The sequence below is a fragment of the Rana temporaria genome, chromosome 5 (assembly GCF_905171775.1).
Source record: "Rana temporaria chromosome 5, aRanTem1.1, whole genome shotgun sequence".
NCBI lineage: Eukaryota > Metazoa > Chordata > Amphibia > Anura > Ranidae > Rana > Rana temporaria.
In genome coordinates, this window is record NC_053493.1 from 266,198,231 (window position 1) to 266,213,009 (window position 14,779).

The following is a 14,779-nucleotide window of genomic DNA, read 5'->3' on the forward strand; positions in this document are numbered from 1 at the left end:
TGTTAAGTATGGCCGTCGTTCCCGCGTTTATTTTGAATTTTTTAATTTTTTTTTGCGTAAGTCGTCCGTGAATCAGGATGGATGTTAAAAAAAATGACGTCCTTGCAACGTCATTTAGCGCAATGCACGGCGGGAAATTTAGGGACGGCGCATGCACAGTTCATTCGGCGCGGGGACGTGCTTCATTTAAATGAAACACGCCCCCTAATCGCCGATTTGAATTACGCGCCGTTACTCCGCCAGAGATAGACTACGCCGCCGTGACTTACGGCGCAAAATCTTTAAGGATTCGAACTAAAGCCAGGTAAGTTACGGCGGCGTAGCGTATCTCTGATACGCTGCGCGGGTGCAGATCTCTGTGGATCTGCCCCATAGTGCCTTAATAATTAGACATGTGCACACTGAAATATTTTGTTTCGGAATTTCGTTTTCGATCTGGAAAATACATTTATTTAGTTACTCCGGAAATTCGTTTTTTATTTATTTCGTTTTTTGTTAAAAAAATGCATTCCTCCGAAAATCCAAATTAATTAAGGTCGAATTTGTCATTGAAGGCTTATGGTGTCTGTCGAATGTTCTAAGAAGATTCGACAGAATCTTAAAAAAAAAAAAGGAGAATCGAAGGAATCTTTAAAAAAAAAAAAAAACATGCGGGGGGGGGGGGGGGGGGGGGGGGGGGGGGGGGGGGGGGGGGGTCGGGGGAAGGGGTTGGTTAAAGTATGCGTGTGAAAAAGCGCATGTTTCCTGTACTTAGAACTGTCTCTTCACAAAGTGTCATTTCTGAAGGAAAAAAAGTAATTTAAAAATCACTTGCGGCTATAATGAATTGTCAGGTCCCGGCAATTCAGAGAGAATTCATTCATAAAAAAAAAAGCGTGGGGGGTCACGTGACGGGTGGCCCCGCCTCACCTATAAAAGAAATGTCACTAGCTTCAGCTTCATTCGCCTGGCTGTCTCTGGTGGAGACAGGCGGCCGGCGATGCTGCGCTCTGGATCTCAGACCTGGATGGATCTTCTCATCGCTGGACCCCGGCGGAGAGGAGATTACCCGTCGCTGGATACCCACAACGTTGGAGCGGGGACCGAGAGTGGATTACCACCGCTGGATTATTATTTTTTTTTTTAAAGAACTTTTTTCCACGGTGTGTGTGTGTGTGTGTGTGTGTGTGTTTTTCTACAATTATTTACACTTCCTTAGTGAAATGGTAGAGGTACAATGTACCCCATTACCAATTCACATGGGGGGGGGGGGTAGGATCTAGTGGTCCCCTTTGTTAAAGGGGTCTTTCAGATTCTGATAAGCCCCCCGCCCGCAGACCCCCACAACCACCGGGCAAGGGTGGCATGAGGCCTGGTATGGTTCAGGAGGGGGGGGGGGCGCTCTCTCACCCCCCCTCTTTTCTGCGGCCGGCAAGGTTGCATGCTCGGATAAGGGGTCTGGTGTGGATTTTTGGGGGAACTCCACACCATTTTTTTTTTAATTTGTGGTGTAGTTCCCCTTAAAATCAACACCAGACCTGAAGGGTCTGGAATGGATATTTGAGGGGAACCCCACACCACGTCATTTTTTTTTTAAAATTGACGGCAGGGTTTCCCTTAATATCCATACCAGACCCGAAGGGCCTGGTAATTGAATTTGGGGGGACCCCCACGCTTTTTTTTTTTTATGAATGAATTCTCTCTGAATTTCCGGGAGCCGACAATTCATTATAGCCGCAAGTCATTTTTAAATGACTTTCTTTCCTTCAGAAATTACACTTTGTGCAGAGACAGTTCTAAGTACGGGAAACATGCGCTATTTCACAGGCATACTTTACAGTTGTTTTTAGCTACTTAGTCGAATCTTCATGTCTCTCTATGTCGAATCTTTTCTCTCTATGTCGAATCTTTTCTCTCTATGTCGACTCTTCTTCATGTCTCTATAATGTCGAATCTGTTCTCTCTATGTCGAATCTTTTCTCTTTATGTAGATTAATATTGGACTAATAGAGTTAAGGTTAGGCACATTTGACCGCAGCGAAAACGAAAATAAAACATTTTTTATTCCGGATCTTTTGGTTTTCGTTTTCTGTGCTTTCGTTATCGTTTTAACAAACGATAACGAAATTCGGATGAAAATGCATTCGGACGAAAACAAATGTACATTAATAATTTGTGCCCCTCTAAATCCGAACAATATGTCTTTAGGATATAGCGGTAACTATTGGGATCATCAACTTGGTAACTGAGGGGTGGCACTGATGGCATTGCTGGGCATCACTTGTTGATCCCATATTGTGCCAGTCAGTGCCCATGTTGCCAGTCAGTGCCCATTTGTGGGCACTGATTGGCATCTATTCTCATTTTTTTTATTTTTTATTATTGCCCCCTTCCCTGGTGGTCCAGTGTGGTCTTTCCTGGTGGTCCAGTGTGGACATCCGAGGGGGGGCTGCGCTGATAAACAATCCCCTGTCAGGAGAACCGCCGATCGGCTCTCCTCTACTTGCGTATGTCAGACGCGAGTGAGGAAGAGCCGATCAACGGCTTTTCCTGTTTACATCGTGATCAGCCGTGATTGGACACGGCTGATCACGTGGTAAAGAGCCTCTACCGGAGGCTCTTTACCGAGATCGGAGATGCAGGGTGTCAGACTGACACCCCGCATCACCGATCGCCGCACTGCGTGCCCCCACGGGCGCAAGCCGGCATGTCAGGATTTCAGAACCACTTCCCGGATGTCAATTGACTATTGACCGGGTGGGAAGTGGTTAAATGGTTAAACTTCCTTCATCTACATGCCAGACTTCTTTCCTTTGATAAAAGAACAAAAAGATACTTTGTTTCACGTGTTGTAATAAAACTTGTCAAACTGCCTGGACTTTGTTTTTTCCAACTACGAGAACTCTCTGCACTTGTTAGAAAGATTGGGCCAGATTCACAAAGAGTTACGCCGGTGTATCAGTAGATACGCTGACGTAACTCCGAATCTAAGCCCGTCGTATGTTTAAGTGTATTCTCATACTGAGATACACTTAAACATGCCTAAGATATGATGGCCTGCACCGTCGTATCTTAGGGTGCAATATTTACGCTGGCCGTTAGGTGGCGCTTCCATTGCGGTTGGCGTAGAATATGCAAATGAGCAGTTTCCGTAAGAGCTACGCGGCGTAAAGATAAACATGCCCCCTAGGTGGAGTATCCAATGTTAAGTATGGCCGTAATTTACGTTGTTTGCGTAAGTCATCCGTGAATGGGGCTGGACACCATTTACGTTCACGTCGAAACCAATGACGTCCTTGCGACGTCATTTACCGTAATGCACGTCGGGAAATTCTAGGGACGGCGCATGCGCAGTACGTTCGGCGCGGGAACACGCCTAATTTCAATGATCCACGCCCCCTACCCGGATCATTTGAATTAGGCGGGGATTTACGCTACGCTACGCTTTGTGAATCAAGCACTTGCCCGTAAAACTTGCGGCAGCCTAACGTAAATGCGATGCGTTACGCCGCCGCAGATCAACGTAAATCTGGCCCGGCATGACTTGCTGCTTTGAAGATTGGGAAGGGAAAAAGATCGCAATTTTGATGTTTAATGATTAATCGTGCAACTCTAGTGGTAGGCAAGCAAAAACACTAGACAAAGCCGTGGACGGTACATGGATAGTCAGACACAGAATACAAGTAATACAAGGTAAACCAGGAGCATAGATAAACTAGGAAGTTGCTCAGGCACCAGCCTTGTTCTGGATTTACTTAGTGTCTATTTTGCCAGACATTTTCTATTACGGGAATGTCCCCCATGTTCTTTCATCCAGAGTGGGGGCACGCTAATGCCCCATATACACGATCAGAATTTACGATTTTCTGGTTGTGTATAGCCCCATCTGAGTTTTTTCAGCAGAAATTCAGATGAATTCCATCGGACTTTACATATAGAACATGTTCTATATTTTTCCGATGGAATTCTGTCAGAATTCCGATGTGATTTGGCCGGGCAAAAGACAGATCGTGTGTACGCGGCATAAGAGTTGTCTTACTGGCCAGATCACCAGGTTTTAACAGAGGAAGGAAAAGCCTAAAAACAGAAAACTAATGCTTCCACCACATCTAATGATTGGTAAGTTGCAATATATTACATTTTGGGTTTTGGGTTTAATACCACTTTAAGGTTGAGTTGAGTTCAGGTTTGTAAAATGTTTATTGTACAACATGTGAATGATATCAGCAAAAAATGCATAACTAAATACACCCTGACACTGAACAGCACCTTTCATGCATGCAATGCAACAAACAGCACAGACAGGCACATTAAAATCAATGTTCAATGACCATTTCTAAAAATGGTATTATTTTTTTTTAAATAACAAGCATACCTGTAACTCCCCTGGATCCAAGTCTAATGGAATTTTTGCATCTGAGTCCCATGGATTTGGAGGATTCAGTTCTACAAGTGAAAGGCAGTTGTCTTCATCTCTTTCAATGACTACACAAAAATGAATGTTTTAATTAATGCAGAATTTAAAATAATCCCAAGTGAACACGTGATAAATTGGTAATTGGGAAACTTTTACTGAATAATATACAGTACATTTAATAACTATATTTTTCTAGTACTCCTTGCCAATACCATACAGTAGCTCATTCACAGTTTTTCATGACTGATGAAAATTACTTTTGAGATTTTAATGTCACTTTGCAATGCATTCCAGACAGCAAAGCTGTCTTTAACTATTTTCTTTTTCTCTACCACTTAGGTAGTACAGTTTGGTTATAGTATGTTACACGAAACTGAAGTAGCACACTGATTAGCTCATCCCTCTGTGCAGTCTGCTTTAAGATAATAATCTAGGCTCCATTGCTGTGGCAAAGAGTGGGCATTTTTTTCCCATAGTGACTGGGGTGTTGCTAGGATTATAAAAGACCTGGGGTGTTTTTACAAACCTCAAGTGGAGTAGTAAATTGGCGCACCACACGCGATGCAGTGAGTGACTATTGTGGCCCAATTGTGTTCACAGTGGGAGGGGCTTAAAGGGGCAGGCTTAACTAAAACAAAGGCATTCTTGTACCCATAAAATAACTGTGGTGGAAACAGCGTTGTTGAAAAACGGTTTAAAAGATACGTTTTAAACTTATGTTGACATCTATAAATTTACAAGACAAATTTCCTTGGAGTACCTTTTTCAGAATCCCATTATAAAAAATTCACAAGACATAGGGAGTGTCAGGAGCTCTATTTGTGTCAGGGCCTGGACTTGAATATCTGCTGTGTCGGGACATGACTGATCTCGCTGAGCTACCCGAGATGCTGGACAGCACCCTGTCTGATCCATTGGACAACCCTACCTTATGCCTTGACCTCTGCTGAACCTTGAACACTTTGCTCCTCCCACTTCCTGATGTGAGCCATGTCTCTGCCCTTCCTGTGTGCCAGATTATTGTGCTCTCTTAAGCCAATATCTCACTCTTGTCTTCCCTGCTATCATCCATATTTTGCTTCCACTCATTATCAACACTTGGCTTGTTCCTTGACTATGCTTCTGCCTGATCCCAACCTGCAACTACTAGTTACTGACCTTTGGCTTAAGTGCAGACTATACTTCTGCTTGATCCTTACCTACAGTGAGGAAAATAAGTATTTGAACACCCTGCTATTTTGCAAGTTCTCCCACTTGGAAATCATGGAGGGGTCTGAAATTGTTATCGTAGGTGCATGTCCACTGTGAGAGACATAATCAAAAAAAAATCCAGAAATCACAATGTATGATTTTTTTAACTATTTATTTGTATGATACAGCTGCAAATAAGTATTTGAACACCTGAGAAAATCAATGTTAATATTTGATACAGTAGCCTTTGTTTGCAATTACAGAGGTCAAACGTTTCTTGTAGTTTTTCACCAGGTTTGCACACACTGGAGGAGGGATTTTGGCCCACTCCTCCACACAGATCTTCTCTAGATCAGTCAGGTTTCTGGGCTGTCGCTGAGAAACACGGAGTTTGAGCTCCCTCCAAAGATTCTCTATTGGGTTTAGGTCTGGAGACTGGCTAGGCCACGCCAGAACCTTGATATGCTTCTTACAGAGCCACTCCTTGGTTATCCTGGCTGTGTGCTTCGGGTCATTGTCATGTTGGAAGACCCAGCCTGGACCCATCTTCAAAGCTCTAACTGAGGGAAGGAGGTTGTTGCCCAAAATCTCGCAATACATGGCCCCGGTCATCCTCTCCTTAATACAGTGCAGTCGCCCTGTCCCATGTGCAGAAAAACACCCCCAAAGCATGATGCTACCACCCCCATGCTTCACAGTAGGGATGGTGTTCTTGGGATGGTACTCATCATTCTTCTTCCTCCAAACACGGTTAGTGGAATTATGACCAAAAAGTTCTATTTTGGTCTCATCTGACCACATGACTTTCTCCCATGACTCCTCTGGATCATCCAAATGGTCATTGGCAAACTTAAGACGGGCCTTGACATGTGCTGGTTTAAGCAGGGGAACCTTCCGTGCCATGCATGATTTCAAACCATGACGTCTTAGTGTATTACCAACAGTAACCTTGGAAACGGTGGTCCCAGCTCTTTTCAGGTCATTGACCAGCTCCTCCCGTGTAGTCCTGGGATGATTTCTCACCTTTCTTAGGATCATTGAGACCCCACGTGGTGAGATTTTGCATGGAGCCCCAGTTCGAGGGAGATTGACAGTCATGTTTAGCTTCTTCCATTTTCTAATGATTGCTCCAACAGTGGACCTTTTTTCACCAAGCTGCTTGGCAATTTCCCCGTAGCCCTTTCCAGCCTTGTGGAGGTGTACAATTTTGTCTCTAGTGTCTTTGGACAGCTCTTTGGTCTTGGCCATGTTAGTAGTTGGATTCTTACTGATTGTATGGGGTGGACAGGTGTCTTTATGCAGCTAATGACCTCAAACAGGTGCATCTAATTTAGGATAATAAATGGAGTGGAGGTGGACATTTTAAAGGCAGACTAACAGGTCTTTGAGGGTCAGAATTCTAGCTGATAGACAGGTGTTCAAATACTTATTTGCAGCTGTATCATACAAATAAATAGTTAAAAAATCATAGATTGTGATTTCTGGAATTTTTTTTTTGATTATGTCTCTCACAGTGGACATGCACCTACGATGACAATTTCAGACCCCTCCATGATTTCCAAGTGGGAGAACTTGCAAAATAGCAGGGTGTTCAAATACTTATTTTCCTCACTGTATATATCTGCTACTGGACCCCGGCTTGCTCACCTCCTGGTGGGGCGATCATGAGGACTGTGACCTGGTTTTAACACAGAGCAAAATCCATCTCCACCATCAGGAGCTCTGGTGAACACCGGTTAGTACTTAGACTCCACGCCTCAGAAGAGCCCACGTCATCCACCAGGGTGGCTGCCTGTGTACCTATCCTGCTGGTCAGTGGTAGTCGGGCTACTGCTATAGCAAGTAGTCTTCGAGCCTGACCCATGATTGTGACAATGTGTTTAACCCCCCTGCTGTCACTAGCCCTCAGCTTACCACCTTTAGGGATATCAGTGCTAAAAATATACACTGTCACTGTACTAATGACACTAGCAGGAAAGGGGTGATAAAGGGGTTAAATGTGTTCCTAGGGAGTGCTTGCTAACTGTGGGAAAGGTGCTTTTACTGTAGGAAGGCAGAGCTATGTGTTCCCACTTAGCAGAAACACAAGATCACTACCTTTCCTACTGACAGAACGACAATCTGCCTTGTTTACATAGGCAGACCGCCAATCTGCCTTACTTGGGAACAATGTCCCGATGGACATTGAGTCCGCCGGACCTGCTGATTGGCTCCTGCTGTGTCAATCACAACGGGAGCAGGTTGCAGACAGGGTATTATCACTAAAAAAGAAAGGGATTTTCTTAGTCCTTCAGCCCCCCACAAGCCTGTTATGTATTGCCTCCCTAAGGTACATAAAAATCAATCCCATCCCCCTGGGAGGCCTTTCATTAGTGGCATTGGTTTCCTATTTTCAAGGGAGGGTGAATATATAGAATTTTTTTGCAGCCGCTGGTGGCTGAAACACCTGCCTTCTTAAAAGATACTAAACATGTTTTAAATGACTTGTGTAATATCATGACTGATTCTTTCACCTGCCTTGTGATGGCGGATGTAGCCTCACTGTATAGCAGTATTGGACATGGAGATGAGATGGTGGCTGTGGATTAATATTTAAGTGGAGCTACATATATTCCAGAAATCCAAAAACTATTTATTTTACAATTGCTTCATCTCACTATGACACATAATTATTTTTTATTCAACAAGATGTTTATTTGCAAACGAGGGGTGTGGCCATGGGAGCTAAATTCCACCCACCTGGCCATAAAAAGATTGGCCAGGTGGGAGGAAGACATAATTTATTCTAAAGATTGCCCAAAGTTAATATTATACCAGCAATATATAGATGGTGTCCTGCTCCTTTCCTGCAAGGTAGTAAAGAATTGCTTATTAATTTCTTAGATTTGACATTCATCAATTATTGTGCTGGATTTGTTGCTAAATCCTTTTTTAAACCAACTGATAAAAACAGCTTTACAACCGATAGCCTGTTGGTTTTGCCTCTTGCCATACTTTCTTCTGGTGCTGTGATAAACTGACAGGTTTTAATCAGCTCACTGACTTTCATCTGAGTTTGAGATCGGCTGATTTCATCTCCATTTCCATTTGCAAGTTTGATTTCTTTACTGTACATCACGGGACACAGAGCACTAGTAATTACTACATGGGTTATGGGCCACCCATGTAGTAATTGACACTGGCATAATCAAGACCGGAAGTCCCCCTCTATATAACCCCTCCCACATGGGGAGTACCTCCGTTTTTTCGCCAGTGTCGAAGGTGTTGTTCACGGTTAAGATTATGCTCCCTAGATGACCCTAGCCAGGGACAAGGAGCTATACAATCAGATCCATTTGTGCCTAGGACTATGGGGAGGGGCAAAAACAGGGAGAAGGGGCACAAAACGCAGCAGTCAGGTCCTGGGAACCCTAGTCATGCCTCCACGGCACCTTCTTCCCCTGTAAGCCCTGAAACGGTTGGCCTAGCTGAACCCTTGTCAGGCATTGTAGCTACCTCCAACACATTAGAGGGCTCAGCCCCGGAGGAGGCCTTTGCAACCCCACAGTCTCAAAGGTTGTTAATTCAATCGCTCACTGCGACAGTGCGTATTGGTTAAAAGTTGCCCATAACAGAGTTGCTGAAGCCAACTCTCTGGGTTCTCTAAGGCCTCCTCAATGGGCACATGCTTTTCCTATGCACACATTGCTGGAACAGCTTATTTATGCTGACTGGTAGGGATGAGCTTTATGTTCGAGTCGAACATGAGTTTGAGTCGAACATTGGCTGTTCGCCCGTTCGGCGAACAGCGAACAATTTGGGGTGTTCGTGGCAAATTCGAAAAGCCGCGGAACACCGTTAAAAGTCTACGGAGAAATCAAATGTGTTCATTTTAAAGGTTAATATGCAAGTTATTGTCATAAAAAGTGTTTGGGGACCTGGGTCCTGCATTATAGTGGTGCATCACCCATGGATATTTCTTTCCAGGGTTGTTCAGGGATGGGTAGTGGCCACAAAAGTCCCCATGGTTTGGCATTGGAACCCTTATTGCGCTGGCACGTGGTGCAGGAGTTAACATATTTTCTACAGTCCTGTCTTAGGCTGGCCCACCAAAAAGAGCGCTGAACAAGTTCAGTGGTTCTTCGTATTCCAAAATGTCCGGCAAGTTTGTGATCATGTGACATCTTTAGAACTTGGGGAACAAAAATCTTGTCCTGGTGCCATGAAAATCCATCTTGGCTTCTCAATGAGGACATTTCTGGCCCAGGGCACTGGGATGAGGCTTGTTTAATCAAAGTCTTTAAGTCAGGTTGGATAAGTAAAACATTTTGAGCGGAAAGGATCGTACTTGGCTTTGTTATTTCAGGGGTGTTTGGAAACATTCGAGAGAGTGCATCCGCTTTCCCATTCTTGGAACCTGGGTGATATGTAAGATGAAAATTGAACCTGGAGAAAAACCAAGCCCATCGGGCTTGCTGGGGTCTTAAACGTTTGGCTGTCCTGAGGTACTCCAGGTTCTTATGGTCTGTAAAAATCATAATGGGATGAGCGGCACCCTCCAATAAGTATTTCCATTCTTCTAAGGCAGATTTAATGGCCAATAATTTCTCTCTGGTGGGCTCATCTTTCAGGAAAAGAAAGCAATGGGGTGAAGAAGAGCCTTGGGTCCTTGCCGTTGGGACAGGATTGCCCCTGTAGCTACTTCAGAGGCGTCTACTTCCAAAACGTAGGGCAGAGTTGGATCCGGGTGCTGCAGAATTGGTGCAAACGTGAACAGATTTTTTAATTTGTCAAAGGCTGCCTGAGCTTCTTGGGACCACTGGAACTGGACCGTCTGATGGGTCAATTGAGTGATGGGTGCGATGGTGGTGGAGAAACCCTTCACAAATTTCCTGTAAAAATTGGAGAACCCTATGAAGCGCTGGACACCCGAGTATTGCTTCCACCTTCTTTGGGTCCATTGCAATTCCTTTTGTGGAGATGATGAGACCCAGAAATTGAATCGATGTTTTTTCGAAATCACATTTGTCTGCTTTGACATACAGACCATATTTTCTCAGGGTTAGGAGCACTTTCTTTACGTGGGTTCGGTGAAGTTCCAAAGAGGCAGAAAAGATGAGAATAGAATAAATAGAATTCTACTGGCAAGATTGCCAGTACTTCTTCTATGGCCATTTCCCTGACAATAGGTCAGCAGGAGGATCCACCTGTCACATGATGTGCCTATGGCGCCCATTTCTTCTACTGGCAAGATTGCCAGTACTTCTTCTACAACCATTTCCCTGACACAAGCCTATGTTATATAAAGCTTGCAGAGAGCATTTGTTACCTTGCCCTGAAAAGAGCCAAGAGTGTGTGTGGGGCCGGCTGGCAAGATTATATTTGTGTGTCCTTATTGAATGCCTATTTTATTTATGTCTTTGCAAAATAGATATGTTTTTGATCAAGGGTTTTTTGACTGGTTTATTTATTTATTTTGGGTGGGGACTATCTTCGCCTGAAATATTTGTGAGGTTGTCAATGTATGTTGTTTTTAGGGTGTTCACATTGATGTAATTGTCTGTGCTGCATTATTTTGCTAAATCTTTCTCAAGATGTTGTGAATTATTAATGTTTCAATCCTAAATAGATGTATGTGGGCCTTTTTAATCTACTGTTAATTTCCAAAGCATAAACCATATTTTTACTGTCTCAAATGAACCTATGTTTATTTTTATTTTTTATATTATTTATTTTTGTTTGATTTTTGTTTGTCTTTGCTTTCCTTGCTCTTTTTTCAAAGTCCTGTTTTGTTGACCAATAAAATTACTTTCAAATTTTGAAGTTTGTTTTTTGTTACTTTTTCACGCTACAGATTTTGACAGCTACAGCTGAAATGGGCTGATTGGCCAAACAAAACAGGTGTGATTGTCTCAAAGCTCCTTTCCTGGTGCCTTCATGCATGGATTGTGTGCTGCCATGGATGGTCACCAGGAAAGGAAAAATACAGAGCGGTAAGAATTTTTTCATTTTTACTGCAGTAGTTCTCAGCCTCAGTCCTCAAGTACCCCCGACAGGACATGTTTTGTAGATTTTTCTTATCAAGAATTGCTGTCCAGACTGTCTTTTAAAGCACATGTGTAAGATGAAGGAAAACCTGCAAATATGGCCTGTTAGGGGGGTATTGGCGGACAGGCTTGAAGTGCTGATTTACAGCACTGTGCTTAAATCTAGCGCAAGGCAATCCTATTCTAAGTGTGGGTGTTTGAGGGAAACCAAGTGAGTGTTAGTCGTGTTCCACTCGAGGTCTATGCCCAAAGAATACCATCCAGCATCAATAATTAGATGTGGAAGGAACTGCGCGTGAATAAATAATGAAATCCAATGGATAAAAGTGCCTAACTGGCCGCACAGTGTACATGGGATAATAATCCTTTTTTAAAAAATATGTGTCATAAATCCTTAAAGTGCTTGATAAAAAACAAGTGCAAAGTGCTAATAAATAAAACAATAATAGCAGTGAATGAAAGCTCCAGCTCTCCTGGAAAGTGGTTAATTACTAATTAGCAAACACATGCAGGAAAAAGCAACAACTAAAAAGAAGTCCAAAAATGCAAGTGTGATAAAAACCTAAACGGTTCGATCATAAAACTGTTGTTTTTTCTGTGCGATGAAAAAAATATAATAATATAATAATAAATAAAAAATAAAAAAATCATAAATAATAGTCCAAAAACAGATAGTACAATATCACTGCAGGATTAGTGATAGTGAATAAAACTATATCCAGTGCACAATCAAGTGATAATGATAATATTAAAAATAAAGTCCAAAGTGCAAAGTGCATCTGTGCTCCATTCAACAATTCAGATGATCAGTGGTTAATTCAGTGAAGACTTGTTACATTGTGCTCATTCAGTGAAGACTTGTTACATTGTGCTCATATGTCTGTGAATCAAAACAGCCCGATTTTCCTCAGTGTGGGGATTATTTTTACTAGCCTCTTACCTTCCTGAGGCTTTTACCAAGCCTGTAACAGGAGCTGCTCTGCAGTCACATAGATAAAATCCAGGATCCAAAAACGACTCACACTCCTCCCCATTCAGGCTCTCAAAAAGAAACACAGGAATGCCTCCATAGCATAAAACCACAGGATATCAGTTTAATAAAGAAAAACGAATACACTCACAAACATTGCTGTGTTAAACAGCGTGTGTAGAATCGAGTGTCACCGCTCTGCGGCCGCAAAGCAGGTGACTTCACCAGCAAGCCCTCTGTGTCCTCCTCACGCGTATCGCGACAGCCCTACGTCGCTTAATCATAGGATAGGGCTGTAGGGCTGTCGCGATACGCGTGAGGAGGACACAGAGGGCTTGCTGGTGAAGTCACCTGCTTTGCGGCCGCAGAGCGGTGACACTCGATTCTACACACGCTGTTTAACACAGCAATGTTTGTGAGTGTATTCATTTTTCTTTATTAAACTGATATCCTGTGGTTTTATGCTATGGAGGCATTCCTGTGTTTCTTTTTGAGAGCCTGAATGGGGAGGAGTGTGAGTCGTTTTTGGATCCTGGATTTTATCTATGTGACTGCAGAGCAGCTCCTGTTACAGGCTTGGTAAAAGCCTCAGGAAGGTAAGAGGCTAGTAAAAATAATCCCCACACTGAGGAAAATCGGGCTGTTTTGATTCACAGACATATGAGCACAATGTAACAAGTCTTCACTGAATGAGCACAATGTAACAAGTCTTCACTGAATTAACCACTGATCATCTGAATTGTTGAATGGAGCACAGATGCACTTTGCACTTTGGACTTTATTTTTAATATTATCATTATCACTTGATTGTGCACTGGATATAGTTTTATTCACTATCACTAATCCTGCAGTGATATTGTACTATCTGTTTTTGGACTATTATTTATGATTTTTTTATTTTTTATTTATTATTATATTATTATATTTTTTTCATCGCACAGAAAAAACAACAGTTTTATGATTGAACCGTTTAGGTTTTTAGGACACTTGCATTTTTGGACTTCTTTTTAGTTGTTGCTTTTTCCTGCATGTGTTTGCTAATTAGTAATTAACCACTTTCCAGGAGAGCTGGAGCTTTCATTCACTGCTATTATTGTTTTATTTATTAGCACTTTGCACTTGTTTTTTATCAAGCACTTTAAGGATTTATGACACATATTTTTTAAAAAAGGATTATTATCCCATGTACACTGTGCGGCCAGTTAGGCACTTTTATCCATTGGATTTCATTATTTATTCACTCGCAGTTCCTTCCACATCTAATTATTGATGCTGGATGGTATTCTTTGGGCATAGACCTCGAGTGGAACACAACTTTACCCCAGTAGAGGACGGACTCACTCTCATACTTTAGGAATCATTGTTTATAATAATTTATTGTTTTAAATTATTGTCGGTTTTTAGTATTTGCAAGCGCCACTACATCCCCCTGTCTATCATATGCTGTCAGTGCGTGAGCACTATTAGTTGTGGCTGCTGCTTGATTGTAACTTTTAATTTATTTGTACCATTATATTTTTTCCCGGGTTAGGCTGGTTTGCGCATTAGTTCCCCCCTTATTTTATAAGTGAGTGTTAGAACCCCTGCTTGTGTTTTTTGGGTTGGGCTTTGTGTCCCTTTTCTTAAAATTGGCTTCACTTCCTGTCACACAGCTGAACAGGAAGTGAGGTTAAAACTCTACCAATGTCTTTTCTTGGGGACACACAGGTCAATCTAACTAGTGTCCCCATTAAAGCGGGGGTTCACCTTAAAAAAAAAAAAAAAATTTGTCTACCATTCCATGCAGCATACTAGCGTCAGCTACATTTTTTTTTTTTTCCGCTGTACTCACAGTTTAATCCATTTCAGACTCCCGCGGGGAGTAGGCGTTCCTATCAAGAGGGGAACATGATTGACGGCCAGCTATGGCGCGTCATGCTTCCCGAAAATAGCCGAAATAGGACTTGGCTCTTCACGGCGCCTGCGCAGTCAGCTCCTAGTCTGTGCGCAGGCGCCGTATAGCGCCGTGAAGAGCCGAGACCTACTCCGGCTATTTTCGGGAAGCTTGACGCGCCATAGCCGGCCGTCAATCATGTTCCCCTCTTGATAGGAACGCCTACTCCCCGCGAGTGTCTAAAACGAAACTAATGGATTAAACTGTGAGTACAGCGCAAAAAAAATAAATAAAGGCATACTGTAGCTGACGCTAGTATGCTG

The 14,779-nt window shown here is 42.8% G+C and overlaps 1 protein-coding gene across 1 annotated transcript in view; it reads right to left on the reverse strand.

Annotated features, from left to right (window-relative positions):
* The window catches only part of LOC120940782 (cytidine monophosphate-N-acetylneuraminic acid hydroxylase-like), a 241,566-nt gene that overhangs the window by 102,561 nt on the left and 124,226 nt on the right, over positions 1-14,779 (reverse strand). The window contains exon 4 of the mRNA XM_040353817.1: positions 4,355-4,464. Coding sequence (XP_040209751.1) covers positions 4,355-4,464 — 110 coding nt within the window. The remainder of the gene's footprint in view (positions 1-4,354; positions 4,465-14,779) is intronic.